A 22,561-nucleotide genomic window follows, 5' to 3' on the forward strand; every position below is an offset into this window, starting at 1 on the left:
ATGTGACATTCTGCGCGTTCACGAGCCTGCCCGTTGTCCACCTGGCTCCGGCCGGAAATATTACCAACGAAGAAGAAGGCTAACAGGCAGTGACATTACGTTTGTCGCTAGCTGCCAGCGGAAAAAAAACAACACAGACTCCAGCAAAAAGTCCACACAAAAAATAAATAAATATTTATCTAGTGAAGCCCATCTGGCCAGACAGCAGCAATGTGACCAGCTTCGGAGGGAAACTAGAGTCGGGGCTGTGTTTTTGGTTCATGGAGGGACCTTGGAGCTGCTGTAATGTTTTGGCCGATAACGTTAGCTGCTTGCTAATGGATTTACCACCTGGTCAGAAACTACGCTAATAACATTGCCATCTTGTGTGAAGTAATGCAACAGTCGCAAATATGCCTAATGTTACTACCATTATGCTTATGGTCATGGAACATTGTTTGGCTGATTGCAGTTAGCTGTGGTGAGACTGCCTAATATTATAACGTTAGGTTGATGCTATACACGGATAACTAATAGATTTACAGTTTTACATTTATTGAAATTGCCACCTACTCCCACTAATAACGTTACCGTCTTGTGTTGATAATGAATGCGACAGTCGTAAATATGCATAACCTAACTATGCTTATGGAACATTGTGTGACTGTTCAGTTTGGTCCCGTCCAGCTCACATCAACGCCAGACATTAGACGGCCCGGGGGGAGCAGGCTCTGACTGCAGTTAGCTGCAGTGAGACTGCACATTATTATAATGTTAGCTTGATGCTAATCGTGGCTAACTAATATTGATTTACAGATTTACATTATCATGATACAGGTTGATGGTCTACCTGCCGGACATTGCTGCCTGACGCACCTCCACCAGTGCCTTTTGTGCTGGTGTGCCTGATAGAAATTACCACCCAGCTCCACTAATAACGTTACCGTCTTGTGTGGATAATCAATGTAACAGTCGTAAATATGCCTAACATTACTGTTACGCTCATGCAACATTGTTTGAGTGTTCAGTTTGGTCAACTGCAGGCACTTCCCAACCGCCATCAGCCTCACCAACAAGGCCCGGAAACCCCTTCCGCCAAGGGCCTCACCAACAACCCCCCCCACACACGAACTCACTACCTCCTCCTAAACTCAACTGAACCCCCCCCCCCCATAAAACTGGAACTCATACTGTATCTAATTTAATGCCTGTCTAACTGGGACTGGTAAATTGATGTAAATTCCCTGCACATTAATGCCTATTTAACTTAGCCTGTACATTTCATGTACATTCAATGTAAACTCTTATCTAACTCTGACGGTAAATTCATGTAAATCCACTGCCTATTTAACGTATATTAGTCTGTAAATCTCATGTAAATCCAACGTAAATTCATATTTATCATCCGCAAAACACTTTACCACTCATGTACATATTGTATATATTGACTCGATTTGATTGCTTTTGCAACCTTGCGATTGCCGTTAGTTATCTTCCTACTTCTTATCCCTGTATATTGATGTAACCGCTACGCTGCATACAGACACTAAGACAAATTCCTCGTATGTAACTTGCATACTGTGACAATAAAAGTGATTCTGATTCTGATTAGACGGTACCGTATAATACAGGGGAAGCAGGGTAGTTGCTTGCTGACGCTAACGTTAATATCCTTATCCATTTCTCCGCAGCCAATGCAAGCCAAAACACGACCAAACATGCCACAATAACGTCTGATAATTCATCCAGAATCCTTCCTGGGCATTATGAGGCTGATCTGACCGATAAATTGTCCAGGTTGCCATTTTCAAATGACTTTTCTGAGTTAACGTTACAAAGCAAGTTAAGCAACCAACACAGTCTGCTGTTGCCAGGCAGCTGCTTGTGCACGTGCGAGTATGGTGCCCGCAGACCAGCTTGTTCACATGCTGCCTGCAGTTACTCTAACGGCCACCGGTGTCAGTAATAGTTAGAACTTACGGATAGGACCTTTAATAAAAACGTATTTAAATAAATTTAAATAAGAATGATGAAACAAAGCATTGAAGCCACTTCCAGTTTGACCTGAATGCAGCAGAAAACCAAGAGCCAGTGAAGTAAAGAAAGAAGTACGAGCAAGCTAAAAAATATCAAATGGACTATAGCGAAACAAGCAACTGGTCCACAGTAACATTGCATTTCTGTTCTTTGTTCACACTAAAATAAGTATTTAAAAATAAAGTAGATCCAGTCTCCCAAACAGGAACTATCCTGCTGTTTGGTGATATTCTGTTCTAAACAGAAGAACCAAATGTCAATTTAGAATCACAGCAGCATGGGTGTCTGGGTAGTACAGTGGTAGATTTCCTGCCTACCAACACGAGGGTCACTGCTTCGTGCCCTCATGTTACCTCCGGCTTGGTCGAGTGTCCATACAGGCACGACGGGGCACCTGTACGGGGCGGAAGGGAACTGGTGGGAATAGCGTGATCATCCCACGTGCTACATCTTGCCAGTGAAGCTCCCGCCCACTGCTGTCAGGTGAAAAGAAGCGGCTGGCAACTGCGCATGTGTCGGAGAAGCTAGTCTACGGCTCTCCCCAGATCGGCAGAGGGTGGAGCAGCGACTGGGACACCAGGGGGATTGGACAAGTACAGTTGGCGAGATAATGGGGGGGGGGGGGAATCAGAAAGAAAATCACAGCAGCAGGATCTTTTGTTGAATCTGTTCATGAACGTTTTCACCGGCAGTTTCCATTCAAATGAATGGGAGACAAAAATCTGAAGTACGAACTGGTCCAGCTGAATCTGGTCTTGGTCACTAAATTATATTCTGCTTTTCAAATAAATAAGTTGAACAAATAAATAAGCCTATGTTTAACAAATACTGTGAATAAGGCCATGTTGAAAAAATAAATAAGTCCATGTCGAACAAATAAATAAGTCTATTTTGAACAAATAGTCCTGTACATTATTCTGACTCCTTGTGTCAGATGTTTACCTGTTAGATGTAGGATAGCGGCAATGAAAATGGAGAACAAGGTAGAAGCAATGACACAGTGCTGCTTGACTCAGGTGTCAAGCCTAAATGTCTGTTTCATCACCACCCCCACTGAGTCCTGTGGCTGACATGTCATCCAGCAGTCTCAGTATTTTGATGTATTTGCCTCGGCAGCCAATTTCTGCCAAAACCAAGGAGTCTGGAGATCAGTCTGTTTGCAAAAACCCGAGCTAGAGTTTTCCCAATGGTGGTAATGTAAGCACATGGGCAGTGTCTACCTTTTCTCTGTTTTCCTCATGGAGAGCTCCCATTTCCTCCTCTGGCAAAGCATTCTGTTGTGAGGCGTTTTACGTCACAACCACAACGGGTCATAACGGAACTACAGAAGTTCTGCTCAAGACCAGAATCTGCTCTGAGGTGGTTGTTATTGTTTATTTTTAATTTTGAAGTATGCACACATCCACGGAGAATCACAAACCCAATGACTTGCAGCTGGCAGGGGCGGAGTTTCTGCACGCAGCAGCGTGAACATTTTTCTCTGTGAGGAAAACAGATAGAGATGGTAAACACTGCCCATGTACTTATATTACCGAGATTATTAATGATACAAAGTGGGTTTTTATCGGTAAAGCATCCTTTAAAGATGGAGACAATTAAGGTGTCCCTAAGTTGTGAAAGGATTTCCTCCTACATACAGCACCATGCAAACACAGTGGACCTGCTTTAGACCAGGGCCTCATCAATACAGTCTGTCAGTAGAAATAATACAATAATGACATTAAATATAACAGAATAATATTTCCACATGATTGTCTTCTTGTCCTTTAGGCTGCGTGTGTGCCAGCTGTCAGAGAGAAGCTGTGAAGCTCTGGCCTCTGTTGTCAGCTCACAGTCCTCTAGTCTGAGAGAGCTGGACTTGATTAACAATGACCTGCAGGATTCTGGTTTGAAATTGCTCTCTACTGGACTGGGGAGTCCACACTGTAGACTGGAGACTCTCAGGTCAGGATGTACTTTTACTATTATATTATTACTTAACATTTTGTAAATTTTTGTACCATAAAATCAGGTTAAAACTTGTATATCAACTTAGATATCAGTATATAAGGTGAGACTAACATTAAATCGGCCATTGACCCTTTTATTTCCTTTATTTGTCATGTCTAATAGACATCCCAGTTTCAAATTTAAATTGTCTCTCAAGTTGTTCATGCAAACTATACATCACTGTGTGTGTGTGTGTGTGTGTGTGTGTGTGTGTGTGTGTGTGTGTGTGTGTGTGTGTGTGTGTGTGCACATGCATGTGTGTGTAGGCTGTCAGGCTGTATGCTCTCAGAGGAAGGTTGTACTTCTCTGACCTCAGCTCTGAGCTCCAACCCCTCCCATCTGAGAGAGCTGGACCTGAGCTACAATCATCCAGGAGCCTCAGGAGTGAAGCTGCTCTCTGCTGGACTCGAGGATCCACACTGGAGACTGGACTCTCTCAGGTAGGGAGAGGCAATGCCTGCTAGAAGGCTGAGAATCACACATTTTCTATGTCACACTGGAGACTGGACTCTCACGTATGGAGAGGCAACATCTGCCAGACATTTTCTCTGTCAGACTGGCTATGTCAGCACTGTGGCTAAATAGAGCTGTCGCTCATCATTGGAGCCTCATGCTGTTCAGTTCACACACAGTTCAGTTATTAAGGTGAGAGGAGCTTTCTCCAACCAAGCTCACTAGCTGAAACATTCATGTGGTGATCTTGAATCAGAGAGTGGATTCACACCTGCTCGTTTGGAGCAGTTGTTTCAAACTGGGAGTGTTTCCCCCTAAAAATCGGTTTGATTTGCACATGTGAACACAGCAATCACACTCAGATGCAGGACAAAACAAGCAGGGTGCACTGCGTGAAAGACCCCAGAACTCTGCAAGAATTAGGCGCATATCCGGATATTTTTTTGTATATATTTCATGTCAGGTCAAATACTGAGCCATATTTGCCTCATATAGTATACCGTGTCCAGATACATCTAATGTTGACATACACACTAAATAAAATATCCAAATATGCCCTCATGGCTCATGCCATATTGGAAATATGTGGACTCAGTATTTGGCTATAATATGAATGAATCTGGTGCATGTGTTTTTGTTGCTGTCATTGAAGAAAATATGAAATATGGTGTACAGATACAACACAAACTGATATCTTGACACTGATATTTCACTGATATGACTCATGCGTGGAGCATATCAAGGGTATGATTTGTTGGTATGGGTGTGCTCTGTGTCTGGGGAAATACTCAGTATTTGTGGTGGTCAAATAAATGTCCAGGTACATCATGTGTATATCCCACAATATCCAAATATGACCTCATGACAAATATAAAGATATATGTTCTCGGTATTTTACAACCAAGTCTGCTGCATATTAGCAGTATTTTCCTAATTTAATTTTATAGAATGGAGCACAGCTACTAGCATAGTGATATTTTGAATTTGATATTCAATTGATTCATAGCCAAAAAAAGGTGTGTGACATGTTCTCACTCCCAACTTGTCAAATACTGCCATTCAGACCCTGGCATCACTTTTCAATGCACAGGTACTCATACATAAACGTTTTTCCACCTTATCTCCTGTGTACATCTGTTAAAGCTTTTTAGTATGCTTGACACCAAATGGCTACCTCTGTCAACAAAGTTAACTAATGAAAATGTCAATAAAAGGCAACAGTAACACACTTTCAAGACATCCAAATTTAATATCAAAGAAAAAATAATTTTACATGAACATTATTCACATTTTATGTACACATCTTAGAAATATATTACTTGTTAGTCCTTCTAAGCTTATCAGACATCAAAGATCAAATGTTCAACCACTTATTTTGACTTTTCAAAAGAATAAGCTTAAAAAGATTCAACTTATACTTTATTTGGTTTGAGTTTCTCATCAGTTCAGACAGCAGAATTGTGGGTTGTTATACCCAAATTATCCCATTTCATCACAATTATGGCTTCTTATACTTCAAATTCAAGGACTCAAATGACATAGTTTGAGACATGGATCAAGGTATTATTACAATAGGGAGCATTTTTATAATGAGAACTTGCAGGTTTTACAGAAGCTCACAGACAGACAACAATTAGAGAGGTTTGAATGTGTGAACACTTAAACTGTGCAGATGCACATCAAGTAAAATAAATATGTCTATATGCTTAATTTAAAAAACTTTCAAGGCCCAGATTTTTCTCTCAAATTACATTTTTTTCCCACTGATTTTGACCATACACAATATAATTTCACTGAAAGATGATAAAAGATATTGCATTATCGTCCATCCCTAAATTAGCTAGCAAATCTAACCTTATTCTAAACACATCTTGCTGAGGGTAGTGTTACCACAACATTCACAGATTTGTCTCTAGCTCCAGGAAAGGAAACTCTGCATGAACAACATGCACACTGGCTGAAAATTCTCTGCATTTGAATAAAAGATGCATGAGACCACGGAACAAAGTCTTTGTCCCAAACTGTGCAGCTGCTATTGTTCCCATAATGCCACATGTCACTGTGCTTTTTAAACCAGTTCACCTGAGCCACTGTATGTTCAGTGTTTACTGACTTCCCTGCTCTCAGCAAAAAGAGGGATACTTTCCACTTTACACAATATCTGTCCTGGCCATGGCTCCCCATTTGTATCTATGCCAGGTTCTCCAGTGATCTCATCAAGAACCAACCATTTTGCACATACAAATGATGCTGTCCCTGTCCTGTATTGACATGGAGAAAATATATCACCTGCGAAACTGTATCTGCTACAATATTTGTAAGCAAATGTCACTCGTGAATTGTTTCACTGGGATACAGTACCTCAAACATGGAATGAAGTGCAAAGTTGTCTGACTCAGGCCATGTTTAGACGACAACCCTCTCTGCATAAAACGGCAAACTAGCGTTGAGTGTTCACCTTTTATTTCGCATTTATACACAGCTGTTATGATAACGATTTGCATGCAGACTGAGGCCGACTGAAGCCGCAAAAGCGTCAAGTGAACCAGAATAACATAGAAACTTCTGGTTAAAACCTTCACAATAATGGTAATTAAATAAACTAATAGTGCTCTATCGTTGCATCGGCCTATAATCTGCGCCCAGCGCCCGGCGCAGCACAGGTTAGTGGGCTACAGGTGGCCTTAAGCATTATAACCACGCCTTTTAAGCGTAAAATTATGCACAATCTGGTCATTGGAGAAGTGCAGTAAACGAATCACAAGCTTCCCTTTTAAGCTCCAATTCCACGGAGCGATCCAGTCCGGTCAGAAAAGCCAAGCGCTCTGAGCTCCCCCCCTCCCTTTCATCCCCGTCTGTCTGTCTCCATATATAGGCTATTATTCCAAATGATTATGCTTCTCAAACCAATCTATATTTCAAGTATTTTTATTCTTGTCATATACTCATCACCAGCATATACATGAGCAGTTTGAACACAAAAATATACATAACAGATATGTTAGTCAGTCTCGGTCTGGAAAGTGTTCCTACAGCAACAGACTGCAAAATAGCAAAAGGCAACTTAGAAATGTGTACAGAAAAAGTTTTTTTTTATATAACCAACACAAAAAAAAAAAAAATTCAAACAAGAAAAGAAAAGAAACATACACACACAGACACACATTTGAAATATTTATTTATGTCCACATAAATACAAGTATGCAAAGGACATAAACAGTAATAGTGCAGTCAATTGCTGTGAGTCAGTCAGTTACATGAGTGCCCAGACGGCAACCACAATAATGCATACACATAAACACACAGGATGATAACATGGCAGGTTGATATATACAGTTATAATGTAATGGAAGATAACGGTCAGTATCCACTTCATGGGTACAAAAAGCAGCGCCTCCTCCATATTGAGCGGCTGCCGATAATAGTAGATATTGAACAATATCTCGCTAACTGCTTGGCCCTTCTCTTTGGGAGACCAGACATCTGAAGGCCTCTCACAACCAGCTTATGGACATGACCTAGGCTACCAAATATGAAAACTAGAAGTTTACACCTGTAGCCCAGCTGTGAAATGGTCTGTTCTAGCTGTTGGTATTTCATCATCTTGGTTAGAAAGGCCTCCTCTAGGCTGTGGTCAAAGGTACAGCCAACCTCTAGAACAAACACCTCTCTACGATTTTCATTGACAACAACAACATCAGGAGTGTTAGCTGGAATATTCAAGAACACCTCTGAATCGTCACTACACAGAGTGAACATGCTCGGCTTCACAATAGAATGTTTAAAAAGCGATATTGAAGACCCGAAAATAGAAGAGATATCTTTTGATATCAGATCCACTAATCTGTCATGCCTACATATGTAAAGCCCTTTGTATGCATGGCAACCATTTAGGATGTGAGCCATGGTTTCAGTTATCTGTTCATGACCATGATGTATGCAGTGAGGAGCATGACTGTCAGGAAGCCAGATGGAAAGATTGAGCTTGGTTGGTAGAACTTGCAGTCTTGCTTTTAGAGTGAAGATGATAATGCTCTCATCCAGAGCGACACTTTTAAACACTGCATGAGAAACAGAGTGATCTGCTGCAGGCAGACATGCAAGTTTCCCTTGGAGTTTTAACTCAGTCCAGTGTTGACGTTGTCTTTGTTGTAGCGCCCTCATGAGGTGACCTCGGGCATTCGTTAGAGGGAGTTGATGATCTACTCCACAGATATTCACGGTTGCTCTCACAGAGATACTGGGGTCAGATATAACCTCTTCAGAGACATTCACTGCCTCTGAGTTAGGCCCCACCCACTCCAGGGCAACTTTACACCAGCCACATAAGTCATTCAGGTCAGGCCAGTCAGACCACACGCCAAAGCCAGGGGAGCGACTGTCCAGCTTCCCGCTGGGTTTCGTCTTGAATCCCAGGAAGTTAGAATCCGACCCACGTGCCAGGGGGACCTTGCGTCTTTTTAGGTCAATGAACAGAGACGCTCTGGCGAGCTCTCTGGTCATCACTGTTCAGCATATTTAAAAGATGGCCGAGCCTCGTAGCAAAATAAGTCCATTCAAAATTCGGAACCCCCAGCCCACCCTCCTGTTTACTGTGAAATATGATGTCACGTGTACTATGAGTATTTAGTCCAGTCCACTGCCTTACCAAACGCACAGTTCTATCATTCATTTCACGTAGAGATTTACATGGAATATGTACATTGGAAAACAAGTGTTGAACCTTGGCCAGTGCTATTTGTCTGATTGCTTCTAGCTTCATGAGGAGTGGCAGGGGGGATGCATCAATTAAATCGAGTCTGGTGGAATACTCAGATGTGATGTCATCTACTTGATCTTTCCACTCACCTGCCACGTTGAATTTATGACCTAGATAAGTATATGTCTCGTGGCGTGAATATACTCTTAGTGGCTTATTGTAAATACAGGTATTGAATCTGATTTGGAATGGTACCAGCGGTTCCCCCCGCTCCGCCTCTCATAAAAAACTGCACATTTGGAATCTTTCACCTCTAAACCAGACCACTCCAAAAAGGAGTCAGTTCTGGTGAGCATGGTGTTGATAACACCCTCTTGACGGGAGGATATGACGACATCGTCTGCGTATCCCTGAACGGGGTTAGGGGAGATGACATTGAGAGGAGCACAGTTACAAAGCCACTTTAAGATTTATTGCGAGTACAAAATTAACTGCACTCCATGGACAGCCAGTCTTAATACCTACTTGGAGAGGGATTGGGTCTGTGAGCTGTTTGCCACAGATCACCTGTATAAATGAACCAGAATAAACATCTTTAACAATGTCAAGATAAACTTGAGGTAGATGTATTTCCTCAAGAGATTTTAACATGACATTATGTGCTAAAGTACCAAAAGCATCACGGAAATCAAGAAAAACCATAAATAATGTAGTTGACTCGTGCTTGAAGTCATCAATTCCTGTTTTGAGACAAAACACATGCTCATTCATGCCCTGCCTATTGATATAAGCCTTTTGCTTGGGGGATAAGATGTTTTCATCCACAAGCCATGGCAGAATCCTAGCAAGAATGCATTTCATAAACACCTTAAAGATCGTAGGTAAGAGGGAAATGTCTCTCCAGGTTGATGGATTGTCCGGGATATTGTCCTTTTTGGGGATTCTATGGACAAGAGCCCCCTTCCAAGAATCAGGCACACGTTTATTTTCCAAGCAGGTATTAAAGATGGAAGTTTAGTGTACATGACTGTGTGGCCTTGAGTAATTCATAGGAAACATCGTCCATGCCACTTGATTTGTTGTTGGGGAGATTGCCCAACACAGTCTCCACCCCCGCCTGCGCGAAGTGCGCAGTGTCAGGGAGACGTGCAGGCTCCGTGAGCGATATGGCTTCGTGCCAGGGAAATGGTGGAAGTTCATCGTCAATTGACGATTGTCCTCGGCACTTAGTTTGATAGTACAATTGCACTTGCTCGCAATTATTGGGGCAGGGAGGGGGGGTTGGGTATTCACTGTTGTTCAAAATTAATTGAATGGCTTTGAGTGCAAAGTTGTCTGACTCAGGCCATGTTTAGACGACAACCGTCTCTGCATAAAACGGCAAACTAGCGTTGCGTGTTCACCTTTTATTTCGCATTTATACACAGCTGTTATGATAACGATTTGCATGCAGACTGAGGCCGACTGAAGCCGCAAAAGCGCCAAGTGAGCCAGAATAACATTGAAACTTCTGGTTAAAACCTTCACAATAATGGTAATTAAATAAACTAATAGGGCTCTATCGTTGCATCGGCCTATAATCTGCGCTCAACGCCCGGCGCAGTGCAGGTTAGTGGGCTACAGGCGGCCATAAGCATTATAACCACGCCTTTTAAGCGTAAAATTATGCACAATCTGGTCATTGGAGAAGTGCAGTAAACGAATCACAAGCTTCCCTTTTAAGCTCCAATTCCACGGAGCGATCCAGTCCGGTCAGAAAAGCCAAGCGCTCTGAGCTCCCCCCCTCCCTTTCATCCCCGTCTGTCTGTCTCCATATATAGGCTATTATTCCAAATGATTATGCTTCTCAAACCAATCTATATTTCAAGTATTTTTATTCTTGTCATATACTCATCACCAGCATATACATGAGCAGTTTGAACACAAAAATATACATAACAGATATGTTAGTCAGTCTCGGTCTGGAAAGTGTTCCTACAGCAACAGACTGCAAAATAGCAAAAGGCAACTTAGAAATGTGTACAGATTTTTTTTTTTTTTTTTTTCATAAATAACCAACAAAAAAAAAAAAAAATTCAAACAAGAAAAGAAAAGAAACATACACACACACACACACACACACACACACACACACACACACTCCAATATTACAGCAATGAAAGTGCTTGTAAAGGTTATGCATGGCATAGGGTCCCACAGGAGTCACCCATCATCCCTAACCTCGCCGAGGTAGGCCAGAAACGGGCCCCAAACAACCGAAAATCTCCAGAGTGAGTTGATTCTCAGAAACCTAAGTCTCTCCATCCGTATGACAGAGATCATACCCGCCAACCATAGCTGAAAAGATGGTGGGGAGGGGGACTTCCATTCCTGTAAAATGAGTTTCTTGGCAACGATTGTCCCCTGTGTCAGAGATTGCGGCACAGCTGAAGCTCAAAGAGGAGTCCGAGCAGCCGAAGATGGCGAGCTCTGCCTCTGGCTGAAGGGTCACTTCATAGGCCTTAGAGTACCAGTTGAATACTTTGGCCCAGAACTCAGTCAGTGAAGGGCAAAACCAAAAAGCATGAGACAGAGTGCCCTCTGATACACGACACCTGTCACATAATGGTGAGACAGATGGGTAAATCCTGTGCAACTTATGGTTAGAATAGTGAAGACGGTGAGTGACTTTAAATTGAATCAGTTGGTGTCTACTATTAACTGAGCAGAGTTGTATCACAGACACACTCCTATTCCATAGAATGTCAGATAAGTCAATGCCAAGTTCCCCCTGCCAAGCTTCTCTAATCCTCTCAGTAGAGACTGTGGTGTAATTGTCAAACAGACATACAAATCTAGAAATAAGATGCTTGGAGTAGTGAGGAGGGCTTAGCAGTACATCGAAAAAGGCATGTTCATTTGGAAGCACTTCAAAAGAGCGAATCTTGGACCGAACATAATTTCTGAGTTGCAGAAATCTGAGCCAGTTTGTGCCAGGAAGCCCAAACTTCTTCTTTAGTAGATCAAAATATGCAAAATGGCCATCTATGTATAGGTCTTTGATGGAAGCCAGCCCCTTCTCACTCCAAGCATGGTAGTTTCTGTCTGACCATGGAGGCAGAAAAGTGACAAATTGGCGTATAGACAGAAACATCTGGTAAACTCAAAACACTCCTAATTTGGTTTAGAATGCTGACAGTTTTTCACACCAAAACATAGATTTCCCAAGGTCCCAGGGTTCTCCAACCTAGAAAATAGCATAGCTGGCAGTGAAGAATTGCCAATAGAGCTGGCCTCCATCTTCAGCCGCAGGGGAGCCCCGGGAGACACAATACCAGGGGTCCCCTGAGGCCAAAACATTAGAGCCCTAACGTTAGCAGCCCAGTAGTAATGCCTAAATACTGGTAAGGCCAGCCCTCCTTCAAGCTTAGGTTTTTGCAAATTAATTTTCGAAATTCTGTGGTTTTTATAATTCCAGATGTAAGACAGAATTATGGAGTCCAGTTTTTTAAAGAAGACCAGTGGAAGAAAGATAGGAAGGTTTTGACACAGATAAAGGAACCTGGGAAGTGAACCCATCTTAATAGAATGTATGCGACCGATCATGGACAGAGGCAAGATTTTCCAGTTCTCTATACACTGTTTAAGTCTTAAAACAAAATCATCAAAATTCAACTTAAATATTAGTTTCGGATCTCTGGGTATGGTCATGCCAAGATAGGTGAGGCGGTCCTTGGCCAATTTGAATGGGAGATTTTCCAGAAAGCCGGGGGTGAAGACATCAGAGAGAGGCATAAAATCACTCTTTGTCCAGTTGATTGTGTATCCGGACAGCTTACCGAAGGAAGTGAACAATTCGAGGAGTGTGGGGATCGATTTTTCTGAATTATGTAAATATAATATTACATCATCGGCATACAAACTGATACGCGTTTCAATACCACCGACCTCCAAGCCTACAAGGCTTGGATATGAGCTTTACCCAGGATATGAATGATTCGCCAAATCCAAATCTGCATAGTGACTCAAACATATAAGGCCACTCAACCTGATCAAATGCCTTCTGTGCATCAAGCGATAGAATAGCTGCGCCACTGGTGTTACTATGGTCTGCGTATATAGTGTTGAGGAGGCGTCTTACATTGAAGAAAGATAACCTGTTCGGAATGAACCCTGTCTGGTCAGGATGAATGATAGATGACAAATGTTTGTTTAACCGGGAAGCCAGCGTTTTGGTAATTATCTTTCTTTTAAAATTCTGAAGCGCTATAGGTCTGTAGCTTGCCGGGTCTACTTCCTCCTTCCCCTTTTTTAGAATAAGGGAGATGTTAGCTTCTGTTACGTCCCTTAAATGTGTGTCTAGGGTGAAAAGGTGTAACATAAGAAGTCCAGGAAAAAGGGAAATAGGCTGAATTAAAGTGTACCAAAACAATGATTTATTTTAACAAAGGTTGGTTCAAATAAGGAAGCACAGTGACGTCAGGGTGGCCAAAGCCCAATCAGTTTACCTAGAAATAAAATAAACTAGACTATAAACAAAAAGACAAAACTACTACTTAAACCTACAAAAACAGGAGAAAAGTGGGTGTAAAGAAAAGGGCGACACACCCCTACAGGGCTTCCTTAAGATTAACAATAAACAGGAATCAAACAAAAAGGCAAGTGATATACAAAGTAGCTAAGTAGACCAATGAGTGTGTGCATGAGAAATAGTTAGGCTACATCTAACAAAAGGCCAAGAAGCATAGGCTAAGGCAAGGCCAATGAGTAACTTAAGACAAAGTTACAGAGGGCAAATAGGCTGACAGCTAATAGAAATAGCTACAGCGTCAAAGCACACACAAACAAGTGTTTGACTGTCAAGTGACCAAGGGCCACAAAAAGAGCTACCCAAAAACAATTAGTTAACTGAAAGTAGCAAAAGGCTATTACAAAAGAGCTAATTCAAAAAGGGGCTTGAGAGAGCAAGGAGGGTGGAGGGCCAGTGTAAGCACGCAGAGCACTCCGCTAACACTGACCCACAGTGCCATCTTGGAACACTGCAGATTATGTAGGACATGCAGGTCTGAAGCAGCCAATCAGCAGCAATCGGCATTGATTGCCAACCAGCTCTCTCTACAACATCCGCAAAATCCGTCCCTTTCTCACAAGAGAAGCGACTCAACTCCTGGTCCAGTCTCTTGTCTCCTCCCGCCTGGACTACTGCAACGTGCTCCTGGCCGGCCTACCTGCCACCGACATCCGACCGCTTCAGCTCATTCAGAATGCTGCAGCCCGTCTGATATTCAACCAACCCAAATTCTCTCACGTCACTCCCCTCTTCCAGGAGCTCCACTGGCTTCCCATCCCGGCCCGCATCAAATTCAAGACACTGGTACTGGCCTACAGGGCAGTACACCAGTCAGCTCCCCGGTACCTCCAATCCATGGTCAGGTTCCAAACCTCTCAGCGCTCCCTTCGCTCCTCCACCAGTGCAGGTCGCCTCGCCCCTCCTTCGCTACGGGGGCTCAAAAGTCGCTCATCCCGATCTCGACTCTTCTCATCCCTGGCACCTCAATGGTGGAACGAGCTTCCACCTTCGGTCAGGACAGCTGAATCACTGCCGATCTTTCGGAAAAGACTAAAGACACACCTTTTCAGGCTCCATCTGGGCCCTTCTTGGAAAAAAAACTAACCAACCTTGTACCACTAACCTAAACTTGTACCACTGTTCCTTCAGAAGTTGTAGTTGTCATAGACTGTGCTCCATAGTTGATTGCTCTATTGCTGACAAAAAATGTGTTATTGTAAGTCGCTTTGGATAAAAGCATCTGCCAAATGATGTAATGTAATGTAATGTAAAAGCTCCAGGTGAGGGCTCTTCACCTCAATCACTGCAGCAGAGGGGCGTGTCTGGGACAGAGATAGTGAGGCAGGAAAAGAAAGAGCCACACACCAAACCAAGGCCAGGCTTTGGTACACAGGCTGTAAAACCCCATCACATACTGTAGGAAAAATGCTAAATTGAATGTTACAATAGGCCTAAGCCAGAAGTGTACTATTATAGAAATAAATAAGGCAGAGGGCCGTAACACCTCCCCCCTTAAAAAGAAACATCTCCTCCCAAAAATATGCTAAAGTTTATGCTAAAAAACACAAGACGGTGAAACATCAAAATAAAATGGACAAAGCTTTCACACACACACTTCAAAATTTGTGGCACTAAGGCAAACATGCCTGCTTACCTTAACCAAGTCAGAAGTGGTGGTGGAGACAGCATACACAGAGGGGTGGACTTAGTATAAGGTCTTCCAGCTCAGATGCACATGCTCAACCTCACAGGTTTGTTTCGAGCATTCACCTGACAGGTGAAGGGCGAGCTTCAGATCCTCTCATGTCCCCCAGATCAGCGCTGTCTGATTAAGGCCCAAGTGGCAGCAGGAGCCTCCGCCCCCACCTCCACCTGGTCATTGAGAGCTTGTGAGGGAAATGGCGGCCTTCGCTCCCACTTCCCATATAAACCCTCGGGTGCCTTACCTGACAGACACTTGGCTTTCTCTATGCCTTTCTCCACCAACTGCTCCGACAGTAACATTTTAAGTCTCCGCCTATACAGGCGTGCAAAGGGACAGACACCAAAATATTAAGAAGTGTGCAAAATGTCCATGTGAAAAGTCAACCCAAAGTTAACTGAATGTTGATCAAAGTCAACCAACGTGTTACCAAAAGTTAACCAGACATTTTAACCCATCCATGTGAACTAATCACTCCTAATGTTAACTACTGTTAACCTTCTTTCAATGTTAACCACCGTTAACCCATCATTGTGAACATCACTCCTACTGTTAACCGGAGTTAACCTCTTCCTAATGTCAAATGTCAAAAATAGCAACATCAAAACCATCCAAAGTTTACTGCAGGTAAATAAATGGCATGACTCACTCGAGAGAACTCAAGAGATCTCAGTACAGGAATAGCATAGCACATGGCAATTAAATACAAATAATCCTACCTACCCTTTACAGAGCTGCTCTAAGGTAGGACTACTTACAAACCCTCCAAAGACAATGAAGCCATGTTTCTCAGAACAGCTTATTCCTAAAGAGAAAAAAAGACAAGCCGAAACACAAAGTGCACAAATGGCCCACAAATGTAAATATAGCAGTAGGCTACTAGAAAGTTCCTGACTATAAAAGGGATTACAAAATTATCCCGGACGATAAAGGGATTACAAAATTATCCCGGACGATAAAGGGATTACAAAATTATCCCGGACGAGCCCCCATTTATGTTACGTCCCTTAAATGTGTGTCTAGGGTGAAAAGGTGTAACATAAGAAGTCCAGGAAAAAGGGAAATAGGCTGAATTCAAGTGTACCAAAACAATGATTTATTTTAACAAAGGTTGGTTCAAATAAGGAAGCACAGTGACGTCAGGGTGGCCAAAGCCCAATCAGTTTACCTAGAAATAAAATAAACTAGACTATAAACAAAAAGACAAAACTACTCCTCCTTAAACCTACAAAAACAGGAGAAAAGTGGGTGTAAAGAAAAGGGCGACACACCCCTACAGGGCTTCCTTAAGATTAACAATAAACAGGAATCAAACAAAAAGGCAAGTGATATACAAAGTAGCTAAGTAGACCAATGAGTGTGTGCATGAGAAATAGTTAGGCTACATCTAACAAAAGGCCAAGAAGCATAGGCTAAGGCAAGGCCAATGAGTAACTTAAGACAAAGTTACAGAGGGCAAATAGGCTGACAGCTAATAGAAATAGCTACAGCGTCAAAGCACACACAAACAAGTGTTTGGCTGTCAAGTGACCAAGGGCCACAAAAAGAGCTACCCAAAAACAATTAGTTAACTGAAAGTAGCAAAAGGCTAATACAAAAGAGCTAATTCAAAAAGGGGCTTGAGAGAGCAAGGAGGGTGGAGGGCCAGTGTAAGCACGCAGAGCGCTCCGCTAACACTGACCCACAGTGCCATCTTCTTCTTCTTCTTCTTCTTTTTTATTTCCGGCAGTGTAGACGCTACTAGGCGTATTACTGCCCTCCACAGTTCAAATGAAATTTGATGTCTTCTTTATATTTACAGTGTTCATCATGTATCCACCCATAGTGCTCCCATTCACTCTATATATATCCATTCTACTGCTCAGTCGTCGGGAACTCATCCCTCAGCGCCTTCTCAATCTCCTCTCCAGAAATGTCCACAACATTCAAGAACCTTCTAGCTGCATCCATCATCATCTTAATCTTTTCCTTTTTTCCCTTGATCTGCTCTGTACAATTAATCACCATGGCCATAAATGTCAAAAATCCTTTTTTGTCCACACAAATGATTTGTTCAACTCCCTTCTGTTTCTTCTCTGGTTCCTTTTCAATTTCTTCCATTTTATCACTCTCATTCTCCACTCTCATTCTCCACTCTTTTAACAGCTTCAGCATATGACATACCCTTCTCTTTTACCCTAATCTGATTCACTTTCACCTCATTTACTCTCCTTGGGCATTGCTTTGAACCCGCATGATGATCACCATCACAGTGTAGGCACTTTGCCTTGTCTTCCTCTAAACACGTGTCTCTCTCACACTCCTTTCCCCCACATCTCCCACATCTCCGGACCCCTCTACACACAGCAGCAACATGACCATACTCTTGACAGCAATAACATCTCATCGGTGCTCTTTCAAACGGCCTTACCCTATACCAACAATAATCCACATACACTCTCTCAGGCAACTCTCCATCAAAGGTCAAACACACAGACAAACTCTCCTCCCTTTCCCCCTCATGATATCGTGTCAATCTCTTTGCCTCCAGCACACCCTCCACACTTTCAAACAACTCAGCCTCTACTGACAGAGGCACACCACTCACCACACCCTTCTTCCTTACCTCAGATCCAAGTACAAAACATGTTACAATAGCTGCACTGCACGTTCACCTCCAGTAGCCCTATTTCTACACCACTTTATTTCCTTTACAGCTTTGTCTCTCTGCTCTTTTGAAACACACTCAATTATAACTAATCCACTTCTTGCTACTCTAACTGACCTTACCTGCCCAAGTACCCTCTCCACAAACTCCCCTACTTTATGTTGATCACTAAATATACCATCCTCTTTCGATGAAACCACCCTCATCCCCACTACAAACTCCTGCTTCTTCCTCACTGCTCGACTACACTCACTATCCGAACCTAACCCTTTCCTCACTTTCTTCACTGACTGACTTGTGCCACTTGAAACACTCGACAAACTTTTACGTTTATTCTCAATTCCCCTTTTATCCTGATCATTTTCAATTTCGCTCTCGCTCTCACTCTCACTCTCCGACGCCATTTTCCAAAAAGAAAACCACAGTGCCATCTTGGAACACTGCAGATTATGTAGGACATGCAGGTCTGAAGCAGCCAATCAGCAGCAATCGGCATTGATTGCCAACCAGCTCCAGGTGAGGGCTCCTCACCTCAATCACTGCAGCAGAGGGGCGTGTCTGGGACAGAGATAGTGAGGCAGGAAAAGAAAGAGCCACACACCAAACCAAGGCCAGGCTTTGGTACACAGGCTGTAAAACCCCATCACATACTGTAGGAAAAATGCTAAATTGAATGTTACAATAGGCCTAAGCCAGAAGTGTACTATTATAGAAATAAATAAGGCAGAGGGCCGTAACAGCTTCATACAGTGTTTTAGGCAAAACATTGTCTTTCTTGGAGCTAGATATCATTCTGAGGAGGAGTGGGGCAAGAATGTCACAAAATTTCTTGTAGAATTCAGTGCCAAATCCGTCCGGTCCGGCCGCTTTGCCTGATGGGAATGATTTGATGGCAGAGGTTATTTCTTTTAATGTGAGATCACAATCTAAGTCCTCTCTAGCAGCTTCACTAAGTTTGGGTGTTTCAAGAGGGTCAAAGAAGTCATTTAGATCAGACTGAGCAGCATCATACTTAGATGAGTAGAGTTCACTGTAGAACTCTCTGAAACGATCGTTTATCTCTTTTGGGTTAGTCAGCAAGGCGCCGCTCTTTGATTTGATGGAGAGGATTGACCTGGAAGCTTGGGCACCCTTAAGCTGCCTCGACAGAAGCCCCTCTGGTTTATCTCCCAATTCAAATTGTTTTTGTCTCAGCTTTAAGAGGAGTGTATTTATTTGACCACCCAAGATACAGTTGTATTCATACTTTAGCGTCAATATCTTATTATAATCTTCTGAGGATTTTGAGACCTGGTATGTCGCTTCAAGGGTGGGGAGAGCATTTTCAATCTCCAATAGTCGCTTCAAGATTCAAGATTCAAGATTTTTATTGTCACTCCATGGTACAAGTATCACGTGTGAAATTCTTGTGCTGTGGACTCCTTTTACAACATAGTACAAATATAACAGGGCATATGAGTGCAAAAACAACAAGAGACACAACAAGCAATAAGGCAGTATAGTGATAAGACAAGTCAGAGACAGTGGCATATTCACTGCACATAGGTGCACATGTCATGTGCATACTTTAGACGTGCTAAACATTTTAAATTTGGGGTATTTGACATATAGGTGCAAATAGCATATTCCTTATTAAACATACAATTAAACATTAGACATACATAATGGTAGCAGCTACAGTACGGTACAGTAGGGCTACCACACTATTTGTGTACGTTAAGGAGTCTCGTGGCCTGCGGGAAGAAACTGTTCCTCAAGCGATTTGTGCGTGCTTTTGGAACCCTGTATCCCCTCCCTGAGGGTAACAGGGAGAACAGGCTGTTGTGGGGATGGTTTGTGTCTTTGATGATCTTCAGGGACCTCCTGAGGCACCGCTGTTTATACAGTTCATGCAGTTCTGGCAACTCACATCCTGTTACGTGCTGGGCCGCACGTCTCACTCTCCGTAGCGCCCTGCGGTCCATGGTGGTACAGTTCCCATACCAGGTGGTGAAGCAGCCAGTCAGCAGGCTTTCAATGGTGCCTCTGTAGAAGTCCTTCAGGATTTCTGGCCTTAGCCCAAATTTCTTCAGGCGCCTGCGTCCGTGTATTCGCTGTTGGGCCTTTTTGACAACAGTGGCGGTGTGACCGGCCCAAGTCAGGTCCTGGTGGATGTTGACTCCCAGGTACTTGAAGCTGTCCACCCTTTCCACCACTGTGCCGTTGATGGTGATTGGGGGGTGTGGGCCCCCCCCCCTCCTGTAGTCTACAATGATCTCCTTGGTCTTGGAGACGTTCAGAGAGAGGTGGTTGTCCTGGCACCATTGTTCCAGGGCCCCCACCTCCTCTCTGTATGCTGTCTCGTCGCCCCCCCCCGAGATCAGCCCCACGACTGCTGTGTCGTCTGCAAACTTCACGATGGTGTTTGAAGTTTGAGTCGCCACGCAGTCGTGGGTGTAGAGGTCGTACCAGAAGGGGCTGGAGACGCACCCCTGGGGCGCTCCTATGCTGATGGTCAGTGGGGAGGAGGTGAGGTTGCCCACCCTCACCACCTGGCGGCGGTCTGTCAGGAAATCCAGGATCCAGTCGCACATTGCTGTGTTTAGTCCCAGATCCTTGAGCTTGCGTACCAGCCTGGAGGGTACTATGGTGTTGAATGCTGAACAGCATTCTTACATAGGTGTCCTTCCCCTCCAGGTGGGACAGGGCGGTGTGGAGCACGTGTGCTACTGCATCCGCTGTGCTCCTGTTGGGGCGGTATGCAAATTGTAGCGGGTCGTGGTCCGGGGGGAGTGTGGGACGGATCTTTGATATGACCAGGGGGGGGAGAGGAGGAGGGGTGGTGGGGGGGAGGAGAGAGGGGGGGGTGATGGGGGGGAGGAGAGGAGGAGGGGTGATGGGGGGGAGAGGTGGCTGAGGGGGGGGGGGGGAGAGGAGGGGGGGAGGTGGAGGGGGTGGTGGGGAGGAGAGGGGTAGGGGAGGAGGGGGGAGGAGGGGAGGCGCTCTGGCAGAGGGGTCGAACCTGGCGTAGAACGGCTTCCGTTTCCCCTTTCTGTCAGCTGCTTCATATGAAATTATATCCCCACGAATAACAACCTTTAGTGTTTCCCACAATGTGGAGTCTGAAACTTCACCATTATCATTGAATTCAATAAAATGTTTTGGTTTAGTGGTAATATATTCTAAAAATGTTCCTTCAGTGAGTAAAGAGGCATTTGAGGCGTAAAGAGGCGCCAAGAGTAGGTTTGCTTGGGGAGAGAGAGACATAAGGACAATGTCAAGGGGCTATGGTCAGAAATCAGTATGTTATGGTATTTTGTATCGGTGACGTGAGATATTAATTGAGAATCTATTAAAAAATAATCTATTCTGCTGTATGATTTGTGGGCATGAGAATAAAAAGAATATGCTTTATCAATGGGATGATGAACCCTCCAAGCGTCGACTAGGTTCCTAAAATATATCTTCCAAAAGGGTCTGCAGTGATGGAGGTGAGCTGAAATGGTATATTTTTTTTAAACAAAATGGCTACGCCACGAGCGTGGGAGGAAAATTATGATTGAAATACCTGTGACACCCAGCTACACCTCAACTTGCGTTGTTGTGTAGGGCTGATGTGAGTCTCCTGAAGGAGGATGATGTCTGCTGACAGTGATCGGAGATGTCTGAAAACTGTCTCCCTTTTAACTGGTTGACCCAGCCCCTTGACATTCCATGAGACCATTTTTATCTTCCTCTCCCCCAGCTGAATGTTACCCTGAGACCCGGGCATTCATGACAGGAGGATTTGTGCACATAGATGTGAAATGAAATGGAGCACACACACACACACACACACACACACACACACACACACACACACACACACACACACACACACACACACACACACACACACACACACACACACACACACACACACACACACACACACACACACACACACACACACACACACAAGACATGAACAAAAACTAAAATATAGAAGCATTCCCATCCCTGGGACTCCACCTGGTGGAGTATCCCAATCCCACAATGCTTACTTTCTTCTTTTCACAGTAGCACGCAGCTGCAGAGCCTCTGCGTATCCTATCTTCTTCTACACAAATTCTAAACCTACATACTAACACACTAGGGGTGGTTCCCAAAAGTAGAGAAAATAAATAAATAAAAGAAAGAAAGAAAGAAAAAAAAACACTATCATGAAGGTGGGCTATCCAAAGTTAAAAGGATAGCACATCTCCAGCTCCGGCACATCAGTACCTGCATACGAGTTCCCACCCTCCTTCTTGTTTGACCAAAGAGTGATAAAGGCAAAAATTAAAAGCTTATCTGCGACCCCAGTGACAGTGCTGTCGCCATTTCGGTCTGAAAGGGCCGCGTCACGACCAATAGCATAGCAGTATGACATCATGACACCGAATCAGAGGCCAGAATCTGGCCAGAATGGCGGCACTAGTGGGAGCCGATGTTAGCCCATTTCAGCTTTGTTCTTATCAACGTAAATTCTTTGATTTAAGAGGGGGG

At 43.6% G+C, this 22,561-nt stretch overlaps 1 protein-coding gene across 1 annotated transcript in view; it reads left to right on the forward strand.

The window, feature by feature from the left end:
• The window catches only part of LOC310773356 (uncharacterized protein), a gene marked incomplete at its 5' end in the record, with an annotated part of 55,500 nt that overhangs the window by 17,932 nt on the left and 15,007 nt on the right, over window positions 1–22,561 (forward strand). The window contains 2 exons of the mRNA XM_083633226.1: window positions 3,787–3,960; window positions 4,272–4,445. Of these exons, the coding sequence (XP_083489352.1) occupies window positions 3,787–3,960; window positions 4,272–4,445 (348 nt within the window). The remainder of the gene's footprint in view (window positions 1–3,786; window positions 3,961–4,271; window positions 4,446–22,561) is intronic.

This window comes from Poromitra crassiceps (genome assembly GCF_964638095.1).
Source record: "Poromitra crassiceps genome assembly, chromosome: 3".
In the NCBI taxonomy this organism is placed as follows: Eukaryota; Metazoa; Chordata; class Actinopteri; order Beryciformes; family Melamphaidae; genus Poromitra; species Poromitra crassiceps.